Here is a 27,224-nt window from a genome sequence, read left to right on the forward strand (position 1 = left end):
AGCCTATCCCCAAAGCTTAAGCTGCCCCACCCATCCAACATGTCTCCCTTTCTCTAAAATGAATTGAATGGGATAGGTATCACTTACTATGTTCCTCAATGCTCACTGTAGCCAAAGAACTTGAGCAAAAATAATACAGTGTGAATGCCACCAGCCACTACTTGCTCCACTTACCATCACTACTTGCCATTACTGACAAACCAAAGCCCACAAAATGGAGCACCCTCATGGCATACTATTTATTCATGTTGCGTAGTGGGGGGCACAGTAACCAAAAACACAGTCTAATGACTATAACTCCTTAAAGGTGACATCATGGTTGGACGGCAGGGAATAGTAGCAGTCCTGCAAGGAGTGGTAGAAGGAGGCGGACCAGAGTTTGCTTTGGGAGGAGCTGATTGGCTGAAGAAAACACTGGACAGCTGCAGAGGTTAAGGGGTCATGACTGGAGGGTGGGGGAGCAGTGGCATCCCTGCAAGGAGTGGTAGAAGGAAAGCAGTCCAGAGTTTGCTTTGGGAGGAGCTAAAGAAAACAAGGAGCAGCTGCAGAAGTGGAAGAAACATGTTTGATACTGTTCCTGTAGGCCAGTGGGCCAGAGGGCCGCTGCGTGAGTGGACTGCTGGGCACGATGGACCCTGGGTCTGACCCAGCAGCGGCAATTCTTATGTTCTTTTACTCCCGTACCCGCAGCAAATTCTGTAACAGGTTTCCCGTTACCATGGTTTACCACGGTTACCCGCATCTTCCTGTTCCCAGGTCAGTCTCTACTTTCTCATAGTCATACTGCAGGTCTTTACTTGAAAAAGATTGGAGACCACTGCACTAGGAGTTAGATTCACCCATTTTGAACTCAGGACTAGAAAATGATACGGGAACACATTTTTCCCCAGTGACTAGGTTGGGTCAGAGAGCCGGAGTATGCTGTGATGGGGGAATATGGAGTCCCTGGCTATGCAGGCACACTTAGCAAAAGGGCACAACTTGCCAACAGTGGGCAAGTTCTGTGATTGAGGGGAGGGGCTGACTACAGATCAGAGGGCTAGATGTACTAAAGCCTCCTATTGTCTAATGATCATCACTAAACCGATTTGACTGGTTTAGTGACTAATTGTATTTGCCAACCCAATGCTTTAAATGGATCACAGCATGGTTTTTTTTTGTGGTCCTACATTCTCTTATTCTGGCATGCAGGTTATTAATATTAAAACCAGGCATTTGACTGATGCCCTAACCTTGCATGCCAGAATCAGGTTAGTAGGACCGACCTGGAAAAGCCAACAAGTCTAGACCTGTCAGTAACTGTGTTACCAAACAAAGAAATCCAACTGCTATGAAGTAATATGGTGCAACCAAAGCAGAAACTGCGGAGCTGATGTCCATGATGCAGGAATTTATTTATTTAAATACATTGTGGATTCCATTTATTGTTCATAGATCTGCATCTTTGTGTTGAACAAATAAATTCCTGCATCACAAACATCATCTACGCAGTTCCTCTTTCTACTTTGGTAACTGTGTTACTGACAGATCTGTCTGTTTTTTCACTTTTTTCTATGGGCACAGATGTTGTGTGTAACACACACAATATCTGACCAATAAAAAAATGCCATGCCTCCCCCCTCAGAACCTGAATGGAGGCAGGAGGGATACTCACTCTCTCCTGCCAACGTGAACCCCACTTCCCAAGCCAGTCAAAATTGGCACAAGGAATGGTCACTCCCTCTTGCCGCCACAAAGCCCTCACACAACACATTCACCCCCTCCACAAGGCCCCCCAGAACCGATCACTCCTCTTCCCTACTACTCTTCCTAAAAAAATTAAAAAGTTTGCAGGAACAGATGCCCACTCCATCCTGCTACCAGATACCCCCCTGCCCCCCATACCTGCAAATTAGGTGACAGCAGGAAGAATGCCCAGTCCTTCCTGCTCCTCAGACCTGCCACTCAAAAATGGCGGGCCTTTCCCTTCCTAGTGCATCCTGGGACGAATGAGGAGGGGCCCAATGTCCTGATTGGCTCAGATACCTAAGGGCCTTATGCTCCTCCCTCTGTATTCTGGGATTCAGAGGGAGCAGCCTAAGGCCCTGATTGGCTCAGACACTTAAGGCCCCTCCTCTGGGACATGCCCTTACTAGGTCCAGCAGCTAGCTCACATTTTTTATGGTTTTAGCATGCAGTAACTGTTACTACGTGATAGAGATTAGTGAAGATGCACACAAACTCATATTAGCTGCTTAAAAGCAGCTTAATAAAAGGTCCCCTATAAGTCTCAACAGACTCAAACTGTAAACTGTACTTTACCTGGTGGTCCATAGAGCAATAATCCTTTCCACGGTGAAAGTATTCCAGTAAACAACTGTGGATACTGGGGAAAAACAAAACAAAATATAATCTAAAAGTTTTAAATTTGGCTGGTTAAAAACTGTTTCACAGGCTCTTTGGTATGAATTTGGAATCTTTGAGTCAAATCAATACTATAGAAAAGTAAAGTTCATTCTAATATATGAGATTATTTCAAGCAGAAAAGCATTAAAAAAACATAAGCATTGCCACACAGGATTAGACTGAAGGTCTATCGAGCTCAGTATCCTATCTCCAAAATTGGCCAGTTCAAGTCAAAAGTATCTGTCAAGATCCCTAAAGAGTAAAAACATGTTTTATGCTGCTTATTCCAGGGATAACCAGTAGACTTTGCTAAGTCCATCTTAGAAATGGACTATGGTCCTTTCTAGTAGGAACTTTTCCAAATCTTTTAAACTCTGCCAAGCTAACTCTCTATTCATAAGAACATAGGAATTGCCGCTGCTGGGTCAGACCGGTGGTCCATTGTGCCCAGCAGTCTGCTCACGCGATGGCCCCCTGGTTAAAGACCAGCATCCCTGAAATGGCTATAATTGATCCAGTCTACTGCTGTAAAGGTTCTCTACTCAGCTCACCACTTTGCCTGTCAGTCCCCTTTTTCATTCAGAACACTGGCTCCCGATTCCACTCGCATTAAATTTAAGCTTCTTTGTCCAGTTTTTAAGTCCCATTTTCCTACAGCTCTTATCTACATGAACATCCTCCTAAACCCTTACACATACCCTCAACCACTTTGCTCCTTGATTGTTAATCTCCTCACAATCCCTGCTCTTCCATCTTTTCAACTTACTATCTCCCATGAGACTAGTCTCAGCTACCTAGGCCCCTCTCTGTAGAATGCCTTGTCATCTTACATCCGTTCTAAACCTCTTACCTAAGATTCCAATCAGTCCTCAAACTCACCTGTTTTCAGAATCTTTTGGATCAATTGCTGTCTCCTCTTGTACATCCTCCCCCCCTCCCTTTTTTTGTGTCTTGTACCCTGCTCACTCCTCAAACTCACATGCTCCGGGGGATGAGAGAGGGAGAAATGCTGGACTCACGGAGGGACAGAGAGAGAGATGATTGGGAAAGGAAATGAGATTCGGAGGAGAGGAAGCACAGTCAGTCAGTACAACCAGAGACTCATTAAGTTATCAGCCAACAAAAGGTAGAAAAAATGATTTTATTTTCGATTTAGTGATTGAAATGTGTCCGTTTGAGAATTTATAGCTGTTGTCTATATTTTGCACTGTCTGTAGCAGGTGCCCAAGCTTTGGAATGCGCTGCCTGGTTTTCTACGATTTTGTGATGGGAGACTAAATTTTAAGAAAATGTTGAAAACACAATTATTTGCTAATGCCTTCATGTGCTAATGGTATTTGCTGCTGAAGCCTTACCGTCCTGTCAATGTTTTTATGGGATTTTGTCTTTCCATCTTGTTGGATGAATTTGAAAAAAGGTTTTAATAATGATACTGTTAGTTAATGTTTTATTGTGTTTGTTCTGCTGAAATATGTTTTAGTATTTTTAATGTGTATGCATGTAATTTTGTAAACCGCATAGTTTTTATGCGGTATATAAATTTTTAAATAAATAAATATTTTTCTGTTTTTCTATAGTTGTTACATTGCATATTTTAAAGTCATCTGCCTTGACTTCTTTGAAAAAAAATCCCAAATATACTGTAAATGATAATTAACATTTTCTCTGCATATAGTGTACTTTGTTTTTTTAATTATGTGGTTACTATTATGTATTAATAAGATACTGTGTGTATATGAAAAATGGATAGAAGAAATTGCTTTATAATTAGTCAGGGGGGGAGTTTGGGCGGGTTTGAGGCAGAGCCTGGGCAGGGGTACTCGGCTGATATTTGTTAGACTTAGGGGGTACTTGGCTTGAAGAAGTTGAGAAACACTGATTTAGACCATAATATCAGAAACCCTAAATACTGTATAATTAACTAATCATTTTTCAGTTTTAAATTGAACTTTAAAATACATAGGGCTAGATTCACTAAGCAAACCGATTGTGTTCCAATCAGTTTGCGACCCGATTTTACTCCGGCCCGATTCACTCACCTCTCTGCCAATCCGATTCCAATCCACATATGCAAATGAGGGGAACGGCATGCAAAGTAGGTAGGGATGCAATTCCCAAATAAATTTTGCGGTCCGACTGGGCTGGCCGATCAACCCAAGAAGCGACTGCTGGGGACCAGTCGCAAACATCCTTTCCGACTCTCCAGCTCCATTGCCGCCCTGCTCTCTGCATGCCCTGCTCTCTGCTGCCCCAAATCTCTCCTGCCTGCCGCCCTGCTCTCCCCCGAATCTCTCCTGCCCTTCCCCGCACAGCGAGCCCGTGGTTTTAACCAGCTCGCTGGGCTAAAAAGTAAAGTATAAAAATTTTTTAAAAGTTGCATCGGACCTGCACGGATTGGTCACGATCGGGCAGGTTAGTGAATCTAGCCCATAGTGATATTAAAGGAGGATACAATATGGAAGGCTGACCTCCTAGTAGTAGTATCATCAGACTACTGCTACAGCTCACAGCAGCCATTTTAAGGCATGCAGCCCCTAGGAGCAGGAGCAAATGGGGCTCTCTCCCGATCAGATGATCCCTCACTGGACCACCAGGGAGATAGGTAAATCCAAGAGGGGGGGCTGATCTCAGGGGGGGGAGGAGCACCTGGTCTCACTGTGAGGCATCTTGAGGAGGCTGATATCAAAGGAGGTGGTCTTGGGAAGGGGTGAGATTGTATAAAGTAGATCTGCTGTAAAGAAAAGGAAAAAGAACTGAGTGAAGAGATCTGCAGCTGAAAGAAGTGCTCAGAGTCTAGGGCAAAACACAAGACACGAACCCCCTCTTTTACGAAGCTGCAATAGCAGTTTCTAGCGTGGGGAGCCACGCTGCTCCCGATGCTCATAGGAACTCAATGAGCGTCAGGAGCAGCGCGGGCCATTCAGCGTGGTTCCCCACGCTAGAAACTGCTATCGCACTTTCGTAAAAGGAAGCTAAAGTGTTTCCTGGAAGGCCAATAGGGAACTCCTCACCCAAAGCAGAAATAGGTGAGGAGCCAAAACATGTAAAATATATATCCTTACATTTCAATGAATTAAGGAAGAACTGATTGTCATCCAGCCAGTTAACCATCGCCTAAAGACACAGAATTTTATGTAAAATCTTTTTATTGGAAAACAGAAGTCAAAAAACAATCAAAATTGAATAACAGTTCAATATGGTTAGCTTCCTAAACATTCAACTTCTAATCCTTGCATCTACTCATCCCCCCAATCCCTGCTTGCGTGCCTTGTATATATAAACTCTGATATTGATCAAAGAAAATAAAATACATAGAATAATAATAATAATAATTTATTCTTATATAGCGCCAAACCATTAGTACAAGGCGGTTTACAACAAGCAAAAATTGTACAATCAGTGGATCACACACATAAACATGTCAAATATCTCTTGGAAAATACAACAGTAGCAATTAAGTCACATATTTGTCAAACAGGTAAGTTTTCAAAAATGTTCCAAATGAGTGGTAAGACTGAGCTTGGGGAATAAGAATATTCTAGTAAGAATTCATTGCACTAGCCTGGAGTGCAAAAGTTTTTCCTAAGAATCTCTTGTAGCGACATGCTTTTACAGATGTAAACATAAACCAATAAGCTTTATGTGTGTTCTTATTTGACTTATAAAATTCAAAGTGGTAAGGTAAGCTGCAGTCAGTCCAAATAGTACTTTAAAACAAATACAACCAAACTTAAACAGAACTCTAGCCTCGAATGGTAACCAATGAAGCTTTAAATAGTAAGGGCCAAAAATCAAACGGACTGCTGTATTCTGTATTATTCTGAGTCTATTAAGAATTTTTTTTATGGGATCCCAGATAAACAATATTATAGTAGTCTAAAACGGACAAAATTGATGACTGAACCAATAACCTAAAAGACAATAAGTCAAAATATTTTTTAATAATGATAAGCTTCCATAATACAGAACAGCATTTTTTAATCAATAGATCAGTATGATCATTAAAAGATAACGAACGATCTAGCGTAACGCCTAATATTTTGAATGTAGTAGCTATTGAATAGTTCTGTCCATTGAACCAATGAACAATAGTAAAAACCAAAAAATACAAAGAAGACAAGGCCCAACTTCCCCTCCAACACACACACACACACTCAGACTACAGCAAATTATAACCGGCTGCACCACCATACAACCACAATGAGAAAGTACATGGTGGCAGAACAAATCATCCAGCCTAATATACCACCAGCCTTCTCCCAGCACACCGTGCAATACCTCAAAAAAGTATACCAAAATATGGGGGGAATACCAGAAATACCTAAAGAAATTATCCCCAATCCTAACCCCTGTCTCTAACCCTACTAAAAGAAACCAACCCACTCAACCAGCCCCACAAATAGAAACCAAATACCCCTTCCCTGCATCCCCCCTCAGTCTGTCTATAAACAGGTCCCTCTTAAACCAAACCAAGTAACCAACCCCCCCAACCCTTAAACCCAGGGAAGAGTGACGGAAAATCTAAATAACATCATGGAGTGCAAATGTGAAGCTAATAGAAGAAGAGAAAAAAAAGAAATAAACAAACATGAAGAAAACAAATACTCAAGAACTTAGAACACAGAAAACAGAGGAGCTCCCAGATGATTTAAAATATGTACCCTAATTCTCAGGTGCAACGTGTGTATGTATACTCCCCAGATGGACAAAAAGCATTTTTGCATTTAAAGGTCAGCAGCAGGTCTTTAAGTTCCATCAGCAAGAGATCATGGAGTTTGTTATTCCAGTGCCAAAAAGAGGGGCCATTAGGTTGCGTCTAATACTGAAGAATGCTTTTCTTCACTACTTTGTAGGCCTTCATCACCCAAGTTCTGGGGCCTTTCCCATGAACTCCCAAGATCGACCCTTGACACAAAAGGATACTCTCCGCATGAAGCTGGATATGTTAATATAACACCCTTTCCAAATATCTCGTTAAAGACACAGAATTTTATTAAGAGGATGAGGAAGGGATGATTAAAAGAATTTGCATATTTTTTACATAGCACTAGAACAACATCCAAGTGACTGAATGAGAAGAGGAAGAGGGATTAGGATGATATTAAAAAGAGTAGGGGTCAATCGTCCAATATATTTTTCAAGCCATACTAGTGATTGGCAAAAAGTGGGAAAAGAAGGACCCACAAGCACCAGATTCCAATGGTGGGTACAGATATTGCCATGGGGAAAAAAATGCTCCTCTTCCTGGATAGGGATGTGGGAACAAGACTGAACAAGACAGAGTCAATGAATGAGTAAATGATGAAGGAGGCTGCTGTTGGATCTGCTATGGTCCATGAGCAGGAATGGATGTTTGGTTTGAAGGAGGAACCCAGTAGTAAAGATGGTGTGTGGTGAAGAAATTTTGTTAGTAATTGAAGTAGAGCAGAACAGTCTGTTGGTTCAGAAAGAAATTAAAACTTGGGTTATAAGTCCACTATTCACATATATTTGATCAAGATGGGTTTAAGACTCATCATTTGACTTACTATAGCACTTCTTTCCCCTCTTACTGCTGTTTAGGGAAACAGAAGTTTTCTTGTTGAGATATTTATTCATATCTGTCTTGCTCACTTCCCATTTTCCTCCCTGAAGCACAGCAGGGTAGTTTTAGAGGAAATTTGTTTTAATTTCACTTCTTTGACGAGCCTGCTGGCTTTATCAGCCTAATTTGCTGAGGCTAAGCATGTGTAGAAGACAGTGCTATACATGAAGCTGAAGGGGTCAAGGCACCAATCGAGCAACGAGATCAGTGCTGGGAACCTGGGCCTGGATGCACAAAAAATCATCGTTAAGCCATGTTGGTCGCTGTGGTACGATTAACTGTGATTTTAAAATGGCAATCGATGTTCAACCAACTCTGCATGCAAATTAGTTTTGCGGAGGTCAGCCATAATCCCACCCCATCAGTCATTAGAAAAGCAACTTTCATATATGCACAGAGCCGGCAGGGAAAGCCTTGAAGCAACCTCCTGCTATTCAGCTGTTTGAGGCAGGAAGACTTTTTAAAAATGGTACAGATGATGTATGTGTTACGCACAATAGCTGTCCCCATAAAAAAATATTGTTCTGCACCCCCCCCCCGAAAAAAAAAAAATAAAAAATGATGGTCCCCCCTCCAACAACTTTAAAAAAAATCAGCAGGAGGGATGCCCACTCCTTCCTGCCTTGGCCACCTGGACCACCCCAACTCGAGTCCCCAAAACCTGGACCCCCCCCACATCCCTACACTCCCCTCTACACCAAGGGCCCCCCTTTCCAACTCCTCCCACAACCCCACCAACAAGTCCCCAAGAGAAGGCCCTGGTGGTCTGGGGGAATCAGGTCAGAACCCCCCCCAGCTCAAGCACACACCCCTAACTGCCCCCCCCTCCCCCGTACCTTGTTGCAAAAATTCAGAAAGAGGGATTCCCTTCTGCCTCTCTTTTTTTTTTCAGGGCAATATGGCAGACTTGTCAGTAATACAGTTTCTGACAGGACTAGACCTGTCGTTTCTTTCAGGTCATTAGAAGTAATTGCTATATTTTGTGCATCGCAAAGCAGGCTGGTTTTAATATTAATTACCTCATTTTAATACTAATGAGGTCATTTGCATAGCAGAGTTAGAGGCTGCAACAGATGCACGTAAAAGCATGCGGTGAGCCATTAAATTAGGTTGACACTAAACCGGTTCAACCAGTTTAGCGACAATCGTTAAGACGCAAGGTGGCTTTAATGCATCCGGGCACTAGTGCTTTGAAAGACTCAGCCATGCTCAAAAGAGGAATTGCTCCTGACGTAGCAGCAGCAGATGCTGATAGAGAGGATTCACTTGTTCTGGGACCCACAAGGTAGAAGCAGATGGGGAAACAAAGTCAAACTCTGTTCATCTTGCTTCAGGTGAGTTACCTGTACAGTTCTGAAAGATATTAAGATTTTTTAAAAAAAAATACTGTACTTGTAGCTATTCTTTTGTGAGGGCAGCAAGGAGGGCCATGACTGCTAAGAACCAGGGATGAGAAAGATAGAATGTTAATTGGCTGAAAGGGCTCAGACAGGAATCCCTACAAGGCTCCCAAAACTCCAGAGAGGAAGGAGTCAAGAAGGCAGAATGATGCAACTCTGCGTTCTGTGAAATTACCAGCTTCTTGATTTTCTTTGATAAATAAGCCTCATACTAAGAAGCAGCCTTCTATTGCACTTACCATTTTTTATTCTTTATGACCACATAATAAATATATTTATATCACGCTGAATTAAATAACGTTACCAAGCCACACTACAAAATTTTTTTCTTTATAAAATGGCTCAATGGGAATGCCCCATTGGGCCAGAAAACCTGGACTCGAACAAGATCTTTTCTTTTTCAGTTCCTTTCAAAACCACATTGTCCCGATTATGAATTTATCCCACGTTCTCTTGCTGTATTGCAAATTGTCACCACAGTCTCATGTTACTCAACCACAATGATTATAGTTTGTATTTTCTGGTATCACCATTGGACTCTACGACCATATTGCTCAGTCGGCCCAACACAAGGCTGTGTTTCGCTGGATCAGCATCTTCAGGAGCCACAACTGCTTCAGGTCTTCACTGAGTTGTTTCACCTCTTATCATGGTTCATTTTATCATATAACAACATCAGCAGCATGAGGTTCAAAACCTCCATAGCAACTCTCTCCTCCTCCACGCTAAAGACAGACTACAATCATTGTGGTTGAGCAATATGAGACTGTGGTAACAATTTGCAATACAGCAAGAGAACGTGAGATAAATTCATAAATCGGGACAATGTGGTTTTGAAAGAAACTGAAAAAGAAAAGATTTTGTTCCAGTCTAGGTTTTCTGGCCCAATGGAGCATTCCCATTGAGCCATTTTATAAAGAAAAATATTTTGTAGTGTGATTTGTTCCCATTCCCCTAGTTTGTTCAAGTCCCTTTGCAATTCTTCGCAGTCCTCTGTAGTCCGAGCTCCACTAAATAGTTTGGTGTCGTCTGCAAATTTTATTATTTTGCACTTCGTCCCTGTTTCTAGATCATTTATGAATATATTAAATAGCAGCGGCCTGAGCACCGAGCCCTGCGGAACCCCACTCGTGACCCTCCTCCAGTCCAAGTAGTGGCCCTTCACTCCTACCCTCTGTTTCCTACCCGCCAACCAGTTTCTGATCCATCTATGTACGTCTCCTTCCACCCCATTGTTCTTCAGTTTCCGGAGTAGGCGTTCATGGGGCACCTTGTCAAAGGCTTTTTGGAAATCTAGATATATGATATCTATGGGGTCTCCTTTGTCCATCCGTTTGTTAATTCCTTCGAAGAAGTGCAATAAGTTCGTTAAGCACGATCTCCCCTTGCAGAAACCATGTTGGCTGGTTATCAGAAGTTCGTTTCTTTCAAAATGTTCATCGATGTTTTCTTTATCAGTGCTTCCGCCATTTTCCCCGGAACCGAGGTCAGATTCACCGGTCTGTAGTTTCCAGGGTCACCCCTTGATTTCTTTTTAAAGATGGGCTTAACGTTGGCTATCTTCCAGTCCTCCGGGATCATGCCTGTTTTCAGGGATAGATTGCAAATTTGCTGCAGTAGTTCCGCTATCTCCTCCTTTAATTCCTTCAGAACCCTTGGATGGATTCCGTGCGGACCCGGGGATTTGTCAATTTTTTGTTTTTTATCTGCCTGCGTACATCTTCAAGGCTCACTTCCATGGATGTTAATTTTTCTGCTTGATTTCCATTGAAGAATTGCTCAGGTTCCGGTATGTTGGATGTGTCTTCGTTTGTAAATACAGACGAAAAGAACATGTTAAGCCTTTCTGCCACTTCTTTCTCCTCCTTCACCACTCCCTTCCTGTCTCCGTCGTTCAGTGGTCCCACCTCCTCCCTTGCCGGTTGCTTCCCTTTAACATATCTAAAGAACAGTTTGAAATTTCGTGCTTCCCTGGCTAGCCTCTCTTCATACTCTCTTTTGGCTTTTCGAACCACTCGGTGACATTCTTTTTGATACTTCCTGTGCTCTTTCTAGTTCCCCTCAGTTTTGTCCTTTTTCCACTTTCTTATTGCCTATTGCTTCCTTCACTATTTTAGTTATCCACGCCAGGTCTTTTGTTCAACTCTTTTTACACCCCTTTCTAAATCTGGGGATATACAGATTTTGCGCCTCGCTCACCGTGTTCTTGAGAAAAGATCAGGCATGTTCTACTGCTTGCCATTTTTTGGAAGTGTTCCTAAGTTTCTTCCTTACCATTTAGGAACACTTCCAAAAAATGGCACAGTAGAACATGCCTGATCTTTTCTCAAGAACACGGTGAGCGAGGCGCAAAATCTGTATATCCCCAGATTCAGTGGTTAGAGCCACAGCCTCAGGGTGCTGAGGCTGTAGCTCTAACCACTACACCACACTCTCCTCCAGTCTGCTTTTAAACAAGGTAAGGAAAGGGGCTTGGTGGACAAACTCAGGTAATTGATCTGAGGAACAGAGTTCTCTGAGAAGTCAATAAGGAGAGAGGAGAAGAGAGATATTGAGGGGCAGCAGAATGAACACACTTGAAGGTCAGCAATAGGAACTTGAACTGTATGCTAAGGCAGATAGGTAGCCAGTGAAGTGATTTAAGGAGAGGGGCGACATGAGTGTAGCGAGGTTGGTAGAAGATGAGTCGTGCAGCAGTTTTGCTCAGATTGCAGGGGGGGGAGAGGAAGCACTGCGGGAGACCAGTTAGAAGCAGATTGCAGTAATCTAAGTGTGAGGTTATGAGAGTGTGGACAATGGTCCAGGTAGTGTGCTCAGAGAGGAAGGGGTGAATTTCGGAGAAGCGACAGGCCTTAGCAGTTTCTTGAATATGCGCAGAAAATGAGAGGTCAGAATGAAAAAGAGAAGACTCCAAGGTTGCAAGCAGAGGAAACTGGAACTAGTATTATTTACCGAGCAGAGGGTTTAGGAAGAAAGAGGAGTGGCTCAGTCTTGGACATGTTTAGTTTCAGATGATGGCAGGACATCCAGGCAGCAATGTCAGCCAAACAGGCGCAGAGTTTCTTGGCTTTAGGTGAAATTTTGGGTGTAGAGAGGTAGATCTGGGAGTCATCAGCATATAGGTGATACTGGAAGCCACGGGAGGAGATTAGGGCACCAAGGGAAGAGGTGTCGAGAGAGAAGAGATCCTAAGACAGAACCCTGGAGTACGCCAACCGCTAGCTGTATATGGTGAAGGATTTCGTATGTGAGCTCATGAAAGAATGTGATAAGTCCCTCTGGGCAGCCGCATTTGAATAATAAGCTCTATTATAAAATGAGATTGGGAGCCCCCTTCAGTTGTAGCTCCTGAAGATGCTTAATAGCAAAACACAGCTCTGGGTCAGGCTAGACTACATATTATGACCAGAAGGAAGTACCGAATTTTGAGGATATTTGCTGGTTAATCATGGATCATCTTTGTACCTTAAAGATTTGGCTACTGCATAAAGAATGTCAACTGCCTTTATAGCTTGATCAGAACTATTGAACTGCAATGGACATTGATCAATTGCAGGCTATAAGAACATAAGAACATAAGAAGTTGCCTCCACTGGGTCAGACCAGAGGTCCATCGCGCCTATGATGATATAGTTCTTATGTTCTTATAGTGATTATTATTCAGTAGGTAAATGTGTGTGTGTGTGTGTGGGGGGGGGGTTAGCTTATATGCATAGGTATATTTGTGTGGATTAACAGTTATTGTACTTTAGCAAGTGAAGTAAATTTTTTTTCTTTTTAATATATAGATAATAGCTTCCCTGCATGGTGTAGTGATTAGAATTGAAGCTATTAATTAGTAATTGTGATCGGAAGGGTTTGGTTAACGAATATACATGAGACATATTTGTATGACCACTACATCTATTGTATGCATATTCATTAGAGATATCCAGAAAAACTGGTCTGCTTGCAGCCATTGAAGGCTGAATTTGGACAAGCCTGTGCAAGGTTCTATTCTATAAACAGTGCATCTAAATCCATTAGTGCACAACTGCAAAGGAGGTGTACATGTAGGCAGAGCACAGACGCGTCTCCAAGTGATGCATGCAACTTATAGAATACAATCAGTTGCATGTATTGCATGGCACACTTGGGCAAGCCCACTTATGCCAGCCATTGACTTGTCATAAGTAGGCACACCTAACTTTTGGCATGCAATGCAGCTTTGTGCTACTATTCTAACAGCTTAGATATGTCCTTAAGCCATTACAAAATTGGTGCTGTGTGTCCCTTTGTGGTGTCTAAAATGAGGTGCCAATTTATAGATTTGTTGCATTAGACTGAAAGCCCTCCAGAGACAAGAATGTAATTTGTCAAATTACACCTGAAAAAAAAGATAAGAATTAAGGGCTAGATTCACTAAGCAAACCGATCATTTTGCGAGTCCTTTGCGACCCGATTCACTAACCTCTGTCCCGATCATCCTCTGATCCGCGCATGCAAATGAGGGGGAACGGCATTCAAATGCAGGCAGGAAGCGATTCACTAAAATAAAAAAGCAACACTGACTGGGCTGGATGATCCAAAGTAAGTGACTGCTGAGGACCAGTCACTGAGGTCCTTTCCGACTGCCCTGCCTTCTGCTTCTCTGCCCCTATTTGCTCTCTGCCCCATCTAGCTCTGATCTCCTGCCCTTCCCCGATCTGCTCTCTGCCCCGTCTCAGCTCTGATCTCCTGCCCTTTCCCGATCTGCTCTCTGACCTGTCTCAGCCCTGATCTCCTGCCCTTCCCTGATCTGCTCTCTGCCCCATCTCAGCCCTGATCTCCTGTCTTTCCCCATCTCAGCTCTGATCTCCTGCCCTTCTCGATCTGCTCTATGCTCCGTCTCAGCCCTGATCTCCTGCCTGCCCCGATCTCAGCCCTGATCTCCTGCTCTTCCCTGATCTGCTCTCTGCCCCGACTCAACCCTGATCTCCTGCCCTTCCCTGATCTGCTCTCTGCCCCGTCTCAGCCCTGATCTCCTGCCCTTCCCTGATCTGCTCTCTGCCCTGTCTCAACCCTGATCTCCTGCCCTTCCCTGATCTGCTCTTTGCCCCGTCTCAGCCCTGATCTCCTGCCCTTTCCCGATCTGCTCTCTGCCCCATCTCAGTCCTGATCTCCTGCCCTTCCATGATCTGCTCTCTGCCCCATCTCAGCCCTGATCTCCTGCCCTTCCCCGATCTGCTCTCTGCTCCGTCTCAGCCCTGATCTCCTGCCTGCCCCGATCTGCTCTCTGACCTGTCTCAGCCCTGATCTCCTGCCCTTCCCTGATCTGCTCTCTGCCCTGTCTCAACCCTGATCTCCTGCCCTTCCCTGATCTGCTCTCTGCCCCGTCTCAGCCCTGATCTCCTGCCCTTCCCCGATCTGCTCTCTGCTCCATCTCAGTCCTGATCTCCTGCCCTTCCCCGATCTGCTCTCTGCCCCATCTCAGCCCTGATCTCCTGCCCTTCCCCGATCTGCTCTCTGCTCTGTCTCAGCCCTGATCTCCTGCCTACCCCGATCTGCTCTCTGACCTGTCTCAGCCCTGATCTCCTGCCCTTCCCTGATCTGCTCTCTGCCCTGTCTCAACCCTGATCTCCTGCCCTTCCCTGATCTGCTCTCTGCCCCGTCTCAGCCCTGATCTCCTGCCCTTCCCCGATCTGCTCTCTGCCCCATCTCAGTCCTGATCTCCTGCCCTTCCCTGATCTGCTCTCTGCCCCATCTCAGCTCTGAACTCCTGCCCTTCCCCATACTGCGAGCCCGTGGTTTTAACCCATGGTTTTAACCCATGGGTTAAAACCATGGGCTCGCTGGGCCAGAAAAATTTTTTTTAAAAAAAAGTTGCGGCTCTAGACGACTCTTAGACGGTCTGCGCATACGTTGGGATCGCTCTCTAGCGATCCGTGCTGTGGGTGGTGGGGGGGAGGGGTGTCAACGATCATCCCCATTTGCATGCAGGCCTTTTGTGAATTCGTCAGCCCGCATGCAATCGGGTACGGATCGGTCACGGAATTGGGGGTTAGTGAATCTAGCCCTAAGGGAGGAATTTATCAATGGGTGCTATTGTGTTAGCACACACTGACTGCTAAAGATGCCCATAAGGACATAATGGGCATCTTTATCAGTTAGCACCCATTGATGAATTCCCTCTAAATCCAGATCCCCTCTCTATTGTGCTATTTGCATTGAAATTATCTTTATGAATTTGAGCAACATTTCCACACAAAATGAATGAATTTTCCCGATTACTACTACTTTGGACAAAGTAAAAATTGCTTGATCCATCTATGAGTAGCTCACAGCATAAGACGAACTAAAAGTGGTTTTCAAATATCATTAATGAAAATTTGTTTCTCTTCAGCTCAGAGTATCTGAGTACCATAACACTTTACATTAGTAGCTCAATTTTTAAAATACTTCTCTTACCCTTATGGGATACACAACAGCTTCCTTGACCAACCGTTTGGCTGCATCAAGTCCAATAATATCATCCCATCTCACATTAGGATTATGGAGATAAATGTCCTGTAATACACAAAGTGTAGTAAAACTAATGTTCAGTGCAATAGAAATATATATGCTTCTAACCATAATAAAACAATTGATTTTAATCTTGAACCATATTCTGTAATATCCATCCATTTTTGTTTACTTCACTTAATAAACCTATAGCCAAGAGAAATTTATAAGCACACAAACTTGGACATGTACACTAAACAATGCACAAATTAAAAATAGACATTCAACACATTAGCTTGATCTACAACCAAATACATCTTGGAAAATAACTCTGTTGTTTGTGGCATAATACTTTTCCACTTGCATTACTTCACAGCAAGAGGGTGCAGCCATAATAAATCTTATTTATCAAAGAAATAATATCCCATTTACTAATGTATTTCCTGATAAAACATTTCCAAATATCAATCAAATCACCAAACTCTTTCAATAATCATTGTGATATTTATCTTCTGCATGGACCAGGTTTCATAAGAGCCACATGATTTACATTGGGCATGGATGTTATTAAAAAATACCATCCTGGAAGCCCAGACTAGATATATTCCATGTATTAAAAAAGGAGGAAGGAAAACCAAATGGCAACCAACCAAAAGAGAATCCTTCAGAAAGTGGAAGAAAGATCCAACTGAAACTAAGTGTAAACACCAGAAGGAATGGCAAATCAAATGTGAGGCACTAATAACGAAGGCAAAGAGAGACCTTGAAAAGAAAACTGCACTGGAAGAATAAGCACATAGTAAAAACCTTTTTTTAGGTATATTAAAAGCAAGAAGCCGTGAAGAGAATGGGTTGGACCGCTAGACAACCAGGGATAAAAGGGGCTACCACATTTCAGACCATTCTTCAAGCTTTGCTAGGTCTTTCTTCATATTATTCACACCATCTAGCATGTCTGCTCTATTGCAGATTTTGGTATCATCCACAAAGAGGCAAATCTTACCCGACTGCCCTTCAGCAATATCGTTTATAAAAATGTAAAAAGAACAGAACCTTGAGGTACACCATCGGTAACATCCCTTTCCTCAGAGCGATCTCCATTGGTCACAACTCTCTGTCGCCTTCCACTCAACCAGTTCTTGACCCAGCCAGTCACTTTGGGACCCATCCCGATGGCACTCAGTTTATTTATTAGACGTCGAAGGCTTTGCTAAAATCTAAATACACCACAAATAGCGCACTCCCTCTATCCAATTCTCTGGTCACCTAGTCAAAGAAATTGATCAGATTGTCTGACAAGACCTACTTCTAGTGAATCCATATTGCCTCCAGTCCTGTAATCAAGCATCCAGAAACTTCACCATTCTCTGTTTTAAAAGCATGTCCATTAATTTGCTTAGCACAGAAGTCAGACTAACTGGCCTGTAATTCCCTACTTCTTCCTTACTTCCACTTTTGTGGAGAGGGACCAGATCCACACTTCTCCAGTCCTCCGGTACCACTCCTGACTCTAGAGACTCATTGAAAAGGTCAGTCAACGGAGCCACCAGAACTTCCCTAACCTCTTTCAGCACCTTTGGATGTACACCATCCAGCCCCATTGCTTTGTCTACTTTTGTTTTAGCTAGCTCCTCACGAACGCAGCCTTCTGAAAATCAATCAGGGTCTACCATTCCTCTATCCCTATTCATATTTGTCTTCTGTGGTCCTGCACTTCAAATACTGTGTGCAATTATGGTTGCCGTAACTCAAAAAATATATAGTGGAATTAAAAAAGGTACAGAGAAGGGCTATGAAAGTGATAAAAGGGATGAGATGACTTCCCTATGAGGAAAGGCAAAAGTGGCTAGGGCTTTTCAGTTTGGAGAAGAGATGGATCAGGGGTGATATGATAGAGTCTATAAAATTCGGAGTGGAGTGGAAAGGGTAAATGTGAATCTCTTGTTTACGCTTTCCAAAAATACTAGGACTAGTGGACATGTGATGAAGCTACTAAGTAGTAGATTTAAAACAAACCGGAGAAAATATTTCTTCACACAATGTGTAATTAAACTCTGGAATTCATTGCCAGAGAATGTGGTAAAATCAGTTAGCTTAGCGGGGTTTCTAAAAGGTTTGGAGAAGTCCATAGGCCATTATTGAGATGGCTTGGGGAAATCCACTGCTTATTCCTTGGATAAGCAGGATAGAATCTGTTTTGCTAACTGGGATCTAGCTAGGTGCTTGGGACCTTGGTTGGCCACTGTTGGAAACAGGATACTGTGCTTGGATGGACCTTCTGTCTGTCCCAGTATGGCAATTCTTATATTCTTATGTCTATTTGAGAAGTCCCCCAAATTGAGAAGTTGTGGCACAAGACCTTAGAATTGAGAGCCCACTCGTGCGGTTGAAGAAACCTGCTGAGCCTGTCGGCCAGAGCATTCATTCTGTTTTCCTTGTGCACATACTGCCTTGAGGAAGATATTGCAAGAAATCACCCCATTTCCAGATATGAAAAGCTTCCTGACATAGAAGAGAGCCCATTCCCCCTTGTTTGTTGATATAGTACATTGTCACTTGATTGTCTTTTCTGACAAGGAGATCTGATTGAGAAGACGATTCTGCAACTTTTGGGGGAGCATTGCAAACTGCTCGAAGCTCTAACAAGTTGATGTAGAATGCTCTCTCCTGAGTAGACCACACTCCCTGAGTTTGCAGACTATCTAGGTGAGCTCCCCATGCATACATATATGTGTCCATCGTGAGTACTCACTGTTGTGGAGAAATGTGGAACAGCAAGCCTCTATATAAATTTGCTGGTTGGAACAACCATTGGAGAGATTGACAAAGAGGTAAAGTGGATCCATGACTAGAGACCACTGAGAGGCTAGATTCCATTGAGCTGGTCCAAGGTGGAACCTGGCAAAGGGGGTCACATGAACTGTGGATGCCATGTAACCCAGGAGACACATCATTTGTCTTGCCAAAATGTTATGAAGAATAGACACATGATTCCAAAGTTGAAGCAAGGTGTCTTATCTCTTCTGGAGCAAGTAAGCTCATAAAAGATTGGTGTTGAGTACAGCTCCTATAAACTTCAATATTTGAGTCGGCTGGAGATGAGACTTTTGATAATTTACTTTGAATCCTAGAAGTTCTAGAAGAGTTATGATTGCCTGTGTAGCTGACTGAACTGCTTGAGGAAATGCTGCTTTATCCAATTGTCCAGATAGGAAAACACCTGAAAGTCATGAGTACAAAGAGTTGCTGCTACCACCACCAAGCATTTTGTTAACATTCTTGGAGAGGAAGCTTGATCGAAGGGTAGTACCTTGAATTGAAAATGATAATGGCCCACATGAAAACAAAGATATTTTCTGTGTGCTGGATGTATGAGGCTAACATACAAAACATCTCTTTGACTAAATATTTGTTGAGAGTTCGGAGGTAGAGAATGGGACGAAGACCTCCCTGGAATTAGGAAATACCTTGTAAAATAACTGTTTTTTCTGGATAAGGAGAACGGAGTTGAAGTAGAGCTTTGATTTCCTGAAGAAGAAGGGATGTCAGGTGAGATGTGAAAGAGGACTCTCTTGGCGAGTTGCTTGGAGGAATACTGATGAAACACAGAGAGTAACCCTCCTGTATTACTTTTAGGACCCAAGCGGCTGTTGTGATGAGAGCCCAATGTTAATAGTACAAGAAAAGATGGACTCAGATAAGTTGGAGAGGAGGCAGAGGAGGCAAAATGATGGCTATGCTCTCTAATAGCATGTCAAAAAGACTGGGTTGATTTTTGAAGAACTGAAGATAGATGGGAAGGCACTTGCATGTGCACAGTGTGGGCAGTCTCGAAGCTTTGCTAAAGCTTAAAATGACAGTACACTTTAGCACTGTCCGTACCGGGCTCTGTGGATGACATCATCCATATGCCTGCTTGTCCTAGGATAAAATATATTATTCTGTGGACTGCACTGTTTCTGAATTCAGATTTTTAAAATCATAACATTGTTTCCTGAAAAGGAGCATACTGCTTTCTAGGGAAATAAATTCAATGTCCCAAATAACCAATTTTAGTTATTACCTTCTAATAATTGATTTAATAACATTTGTTTGTGAATCTCTATAAAGGATAGAAGTGTTTTATAACCACACTAGTACAAATACTTGAAATATCAGATTGGCCTCTGTTGAGAAAGTATTTCAAACATATAACCACTTAACAAATTCTGATAAGGTGGTATATCAAATTTATACCCAAATATAAAGTGATATTGATTCATCTCCAGTCCTTGCAGCTAATGGATCGAAGAATACAGTTCCTTATGACAATAGCACAAATAGCAATGGAAAAGAATTACTTTTTGTTCAATAATATCTTTTACTTTCAAACCAAAGGTGTGGCCAAGGGGGCTACTATAGCTCCAACTGTGGCCTGTCTATACGTCACTGCTTTTGAGGATAAATATTTATACTCTTCAAGCTTTCATGACAACATTCTAATATGGAAGCGGTTTATCGACGACGTGTTCTTGGTATGGACAGACTCTCAGGATATTTTTAACTCTTTTTTGACATGGTTAAATACTTGCGATGTTAATTTGCAGTTCGTAGCATCCATGGAGATCAACTCCATTGCCTTCCTGGACATTCAGATTATGAAACATGGTCAGAGTTTTCCTACGACCCTGTTCCAAAAACCCACAGATTGCAACAATTTACTTTTGTATACATCTTTTCATCCACGTCATCTCAAAAACAATTTGCCCATTAGTCAATTTTTATGCCCGAGATGGTTATGTACTAGTATGGAGGAGTACAAAGATCATTCAAGTGATATGTGGGCACGTTTTAAAGAACAAGGTTATGCTCAGTCAGTCATTAAAAAAAGCTTACAAGCAGGCTTTATATGCTCAAAGGTCCCTTCTGCTACAATCTTCCACTCAACAACATAACCCTTCTTTAGTTTGTGTGTTGCAATATACCCAAAAGGCTTTTTGTATCAAGAAAATCATCACACAATATTGGCACATTTTATAAGTCCATCCACAATTTGAAGCCATGCCACGTTTTGCATATGCAAGGGGCAAAAATTTAAAAGACCTTATAACTAGATCACAGTTCAGTAGGGGTGTGAGACAGCAAAATGATGTACCGGGCAGTCATAGGGGGTGTGGGTCATGCTCAGTGTGTCCATATGCCTTGGTGACATCTCAAGTGTGTTATCCGCGTTTGCATTATCAGCATGATTTAATAGGGTCAACAGATTGCAACACACAGAGAGTAGCATATTTAATTCAGTGCTCTTGCCCTTTATTTTATATTGGGTATACAGTGCGCTCTGTGCACACCCGTATCATTGAACATTTAAGTAAAATCAGAAGAGGTGAAGAGGATGCACTTTTAGTTCATCACTGGGTACAGCAAAATCATTCTTTACAAGATTTGAAATTTGTGGTTTTAGAAACAGTTGGCTTACCCCGGGGCAGGAACCTTGCAGGGAGATTATGGAGAAGGGAGCAGGAGTGGATATTCAGCTGGCAGACAGTTGAGCCCACTGGCTTAAATAGAGAGGTAGAGTGGCGGGCATTGGGGGGATTTTAATCAGGATGATAGTAAGTAGGTTTATAGTGGCTGTTGTGGTTTTAAAATCTGAGTGCAAAACTTGTTTGGAGTGTCAGCCTATCAGGAGGGTGAGAGGTGGAGTTTAGAAGAGTTGTGTCAGGGTTGAGTGCTGTGTGTATAAAAGGGGTGGAGTTTGTAGGGTCGGCATCTTAGAAAGAGCAGCTAAGTTAAAACAGGTACTGTGTGTCCGCGTGTGCCAGAAGTTGTGTAAAAACAATGGTAGAAAGTTGGTAAGACTACTGTTGATACTTGCTTTTATGTTTTGCAGACATGGTAGGGGCAGAGTTATGCCTGTGTTAAAGCAGGTTCTCTGAGGCAACACGGTGAAACGCGTCAGAACCTGTTGAACCCCTTCACTTAAAAGCTAAGTGTGTTTACTTAACTATTTGAAGATTTAAAGTTATTTAAAGAAGGTGAATTAATTTAAAGTTTGAAATTTATCAAAAGGTTTAGCATATAGGCTGTAGTGCAATGATTGAGGATTTGAGCCGTGTTAATAGTAGGCTAAATTATGCTTACCCATCGGTCTCATAAGCAAAAAACGGTTCTCTGAGTACTAAGTAGTGTCACAAAGTTTGTGGTGCTAATTAAACCAGTGTGCGCATATGTTTATATCTGTTTCTATATCAAATTTGTAGACAGATATACACAAACATTTTGAAAACAGCAAATAGCTTACTCTGCTTATTACTGCTGCAAGCTCTCTCATCTCACTGTTTACCCCAATAAAAGAACTCGTTGGTTTTAACAATCGTTCCTGTAAAAGAAAAAGAAAAAAAATATTATTTAGTAGGCATCCATTTAAAACTCCTCTAACTTCATCTGGTAATACAAAAGTTACTGACCTGTAGCAGACGTTCTCTCAGAACAGAAGGATGAATATTCTTACATGTGGGGTAACATCATCCTAATGGAGCTCATGCAGTAACTCTGGCCAGCCTATTTTCTCAAATTTTTTGGAAGCACTGCATCTTGTATATCTGCCATCATGTAGAATCTTGTCAATCTAATATATTAGCTGATAGAATTCCACTCCCAGGGGATGTAGAGTCTACATCTCCTGGGAGTTGAATTGATCCTGCTGCCCTCAGAGAACAATTGCTACATTACGTATCTTGTACGTATCTTTGCTTTCTTCAAGGACATGTCAGTATAATAATATTTTTACACTGGGGATGATTAGCTATTAGGCTGCCTTAAAACAAAAAAATAGGGGATAATAATACTACCCAAAACAAGCGGGGTTCTGAACAGGAACTAGATCACCATATAACTCATTACAATTTCAGTCTTTTTTTTTCAAGGCAGGCTGGAACAAAAAGAAATTAGCCTAGAGGAGTGGAATTGGATTCTAGACCCCGAATACATTCTGAAGGACTGTTTAATTAACCAACGGATGCATCCAGAATCCTGTTCCAAACAGTAGTAAGATGTGAATGTGTGGACTGAAGACCATCTTATAACTCTGCACATTTTTTCTATGGAAACTGATCATGAGGGCTACTAATGAGGCTACAGCTCTGATATTATAAGCCATGATATGACCCTCTAAGTTTAAGAGATCATATTTCTTCAGTTTTGTCTTCTTTGCTTTGGCTGCCAATTAAAAATAGTTGTGCTTTTAAAACCTTAATGTTAGCATTTAAAAGTGCACAACCAGATGGCGAAACAAGGATTCTCTTGTTGAAGAACTAAAAGTACACCTGGGTTTTTGGCAGCTAATAGCGTCCTGGGAACTTTCAGCTGGACTGTGGCCAAGAGGCGGCATACTGCACTGTAATAAGATTTGCAGTAAAGCTAAGTCTGAATTTTTCAACATTCATTGACAGTTTGATGCTTAGACGCTATTTTGGAAATTCTGCCTACCCTGGTGGTTTTCTGATAACTTACCTTCTGATAATTTCATGTCTTAATGTAGGGACTTCTCTAACGTTTTAAGCCTTTTGTATAAGCCTGGTTTTTTAGCTACAGAGTTTTTTTCCCCGCTGTGGGTTTTCTCCATGCTTATTTAGTTTTCTCCGGAGCAGGACCAGTGATAGTCTTAAACGCTCTCATTTCCTAATGATGTTATAGGACAGAGTACAGTACTGGGGTTTAAGAAGGGATTGGACAATTTCCTACTGGAAAAGGGGATAGAGGGGTATAGATAGAGGATTACTGCACAGGTCCTGGACCTGTTGGGCCACCGCGTGAGCGGACTGCTGGGCAAGATGGACCTCGGGTCTGACCCAGCAGAGGCATTTCTTATGTTCTTATGTTCTAAGCCTGTGTGCTTCAGAGAGCTTTATTCTGTAGGATTTTGAGGTCCTTTTTCTTAAGAATGTGAAGTCTGGCTATGTTTGGCGTTCCCTACATTGAGCCTGATACTCTTATAGTTAAATTTTGAATTAGCATTTAAAGTGCTCCAGGGTATGGCACCAAAAAGCACAGTTACTTACCGTAACAGGTGTTATCCAGGGACAGCGGGCAGCTATTCTCACATGTGGGTGATGTCATCAGTGGAGCCCGGATACGGAAGCTTAAAGAAACTAGAAGTTTCAAGTCGACCGCACTGCGCATGTGCCTTCCCGCCCAGCGTAGGGCGCATCTCCTCAGTTCAGATAGCTAGCAGAGAAGCCAACCAGGGGAGGTGGGTGGGTTGTGAGAATAGCTGCCTGCTGTCCCTGGACATCACCTGTTACGGTAAGTAACTGTGCTTTATCCCAGGACAAGCAGGCGGCCTATTCTCACATATGGGTGACCTCCAAGCTAACCAGAATGGGATAGTGGGAGTGTTGGCAATTTAGGAGAATAAATTTTGTAATACAGTCTGGCCAAACTGGCCATCCCGTCTGGAGAAAACATCCATACAATAGTGAGAAGTGAAAGTATGAACTGAGGACCAAGTAGCAGCCTTGCAAATTTCCTCAATAGGCGTAGAGCTGAGGAAAGCTACTGAAGCTGCCATTGCTCTGACTTTATGGGCTGTGACTCTGCTGTGTAGGGGTAATCCAGCCTGGGCATAGCAGAAAGAGATGAAAGCAGCCATCCAGTTGGAGATGGTACACTTGGAGATGGGATGTCCCAACTTGTTTGGATCGAAGGAGACAAAAAGTTGGGGAGCAGCTCTGTGTGGTTTGGTGCGTTCCAAGTAGAAGGCCAAAGCACGTTGACAGTCCAGAGTATGAAGAGCGGATTCTCCAGGATGAGAATGAGGCTTAGGAAAAAACACTGGAAGAACAATGGATTGGTTGAGATGAAATTCTGAAACCACTTAGGTAGGAATTTAGGATGAGTACGGAGAACCACCTTGTCATGATGGAAGACAGTAAAAGGTGGATCAGCAATTAAAGCTTGCAGCACACTGACTCTTCAAGCAGAAGTGAGGGCAATGAGAAATACCACTTTCCAAGTGAGATACTTCAGATGAGCCGTATCAATTGGTTCAAAAGGAGGCTTCATCAATTGAGCAAGATCAACATTGAGGTCCCAAATCACAGGAGGAGGTTTGACATTGAAAAGTCCTTCATGAATCTGAAAACCACCGGATGAGCAGAGAGTGGTTTCCCTTCAACAGGCTGATGGAAAACTACAATTGCACTGAGATGGACTCGGATGGATGTAGACTTGTGGCCAGAAGTGGATAAGTGCAAAAGGTAATTCAAAGCAGAAGATAAGGAGGAATGTTGAGGCTCCTTATCGTGAGAAAAACACCACGTAGAAAATCTAGTCCATTTTTGATGGTAGCATTGTCTAGTGGTAGGCTTCCTAGAAGCCTCTAGAACGTCTCTTACAGATTGAGAAAACTGAAGAGGAGTCATGTTGAGAGGTACCAAGCTGTCAGGTATAGAGACTGCAGGTTGGGATGAAGCAGAGATCCCCCGACTCTGTGTACGCAGAGATGGAAAAACTGGTAGAAGGTATAGCTCCCTGCTGCTGAGTTGAAGTAGAAGGGAGTAACAAGGTTGTCTGGGCCACCAAGGAGCAATCGGAATTATGGTGGCATGATCGTTCTTCAACTTGACCAGAGTCTTGAGAATGAGAGGGAATGGAGGGAATACACAGAGGAAGAGATTCGTCCATTCCAGAAGAAAAGCATCTGCCTCAAGGCGATGAGGAGAGTATATCCTGGAGCAGAACTGAGGCAGTTTGTAGTTGTGGGGCGCTGCAAAGAGGCGTTCCCCACTGTGAAAAAATGTGATGAAGAGGCGAGGAATGGAGTGTCCATTCGTGAGGTTGCAGAAGACGACTCAAGTTGTCCGCCAAGCAATTCTTCGCCCCTTGTATGTAGACAGCTTTGAGGAAGGTGTTGTGGCAGATTGCCCAATCCCAAATCTTCAGAGCTTCTTGACAAAGGGAGGCAGATCCCATCCCTCCCTGTTTGGTGAGAGCCTTGAGGATTGCTCTGAATTCCAACAGATTGATATGACGCTGACGATCCGTACTGGTCAAGTGGCCTTGTGCACGGAGACCATCGAGGTGAGCGCCCCAAGCGTAGGTTGAAGAATCTGTCGTGAGGACCTTCTGATTGGGGAGGGGCGTTTGAAAAAGCAAGCCTCTGGAGAGATTGGAAGAGAGCATCCACCAACGGAAAGACTGCTTCAATGAAGGAGTGACTGTTATGTGTCGAGAAAGTGGGTCGCAAACTTGCGTCCATTGAGATGCCAGGGTCCTCTGAGGAATTCTGAGGTGAAGTCTAGCAAAAGGAGTCACGTATACTGTGGAGGCCATGTGACCTAGGAGTACCATCATGTGTCTCACTGAGATGGAAGAGCGGGAAGACATGGTATGACAGAGTTGAAGAAGAGCTTCCAGACGTTGTTGTGGAAGGAATGCTCTGAGTTGGACAGTATCCAGAACAGCTCCGATGAATTGTAGATTCTGTGAGGGCTGAAGTTGGGATTTGGGAAAGTTGATTTCAAATCCCAAACTTTGTAGGAACCAGGTAGTCCGTTTGGTCGCTACAATAACCCCCTGAAATGTTGAATCTTTGATAAGCCAGTCGTCGAGGTAGGGAAATACCTGAAGACCATGGTTTCTTAGAGCTACTGCTACCACTACCAGGCACTTGGTGAACACTCTGGGAGATGAAGCCAGGCCGAAGGGCAGCACTCTGTATTGATAATGCAGATTCCCCACCCGAAATCTGAGATATTTATGGGAGGCCGGATGTATGGGAATATAAATGTAGGCCTCCTTGAGATCCAGAGAGCATAACCAGTCGTTCTGCTCGAGAAGGGGATAAAGGGATGCCAGGGACAACATTCAAAATTTTTCTTTGACCAAAAATTGGTTGAGAGCCCTGAGATCCAGAATGGGCCGCAGATCACCTTTTATTTCAGAACAAGGAAGTAATGGGAGTAAAACTCCCAGTTCTGCTGTCCCAAAGTAACTGGTTTGATGGCATGGAGACGAAGCAGAGCTTGAGCTTCCTGAAGAAGAAGGGCGGTCTGGGATGGACTGGAAGGATACTCTCTTGGAGGAAGATCTAGTGGAACCTGAGTGAAATGAAGAGAGCATCCTTCCCTGATGATGGTTAGCACCCAGAGGTCGGATGTAATTGTCATCCATCGGTGGTAAAAATGATGGAGACGACCTCCTATAGGGGGAAAAGAAGTCAGAGTCAGAACGGTGTAGGTTATGCTCTGTTGTAAACAGTCAAAAAGGCTGAGAAGCCTTAGGTGCAGCAGAAGGTTGAGATTTTTGTTGCTTCTGAGGCTGCTGTTTCTTAGGAGGAGGGCGATTGTAAGGAGCCGTCCTCAGAGCAAAACTCCGCTGATATATAGGAGGAGGGCGTGTAGGCTTGGCAGGAG

The 27,224-nt window shown here is 43.0% G+C and overlaps 1 protein-coding gene across 4 annotated transcripts in view; it reads right to left on the bottom strand.

Moving 5' to 3' along the window:
• Positions 1 to 27,224, bottom strand: part of KATNAL2 (katanin catalytic subunit A1 like 2) — a 152,533-nt gene that overhangs the window by 44,792 nt on the left and 80,517 nt on the right. For all 4 annotated transcript variants that reach the window (XM_033934923.1, XM_033934930.1, XM_033934914.1 and 1 more), the window contains 3 exons: positions 22,112 to 22,189; positions 15,796 to 15,894; positions 2,302 to 2,365 (listed from right to left, as the gene is read on the bottom strand). In XM_033934923.1, coding sequence (XP_033790814.1) covers positions 2,302 to 2,365; positions 15,796 to 15,894; positions 22,112 to 22,189 — 241 coding nt within the window. The remainder of the gene's footprint in view (positions 1 to 2,301; positions 2,366 to 15,795; positions 15,895 to 22,111; positions 22,190 to 27,224) is intronic.

Source organism: Geotrypetes seraphini, chromosome 1, assembly GCF_902459505.1.
Source record: "Geotrypetes seraphini chromosome 1, aGeoSer1.1, whole genome shotgun sequence".
Classification (NCBI taxonomy): Eukaryota; Metazoa; Chordata; class Amphibia; order Gymnophiona; family Dermophiidae; genus Geotrypetes; species Geotrypetes seraphini.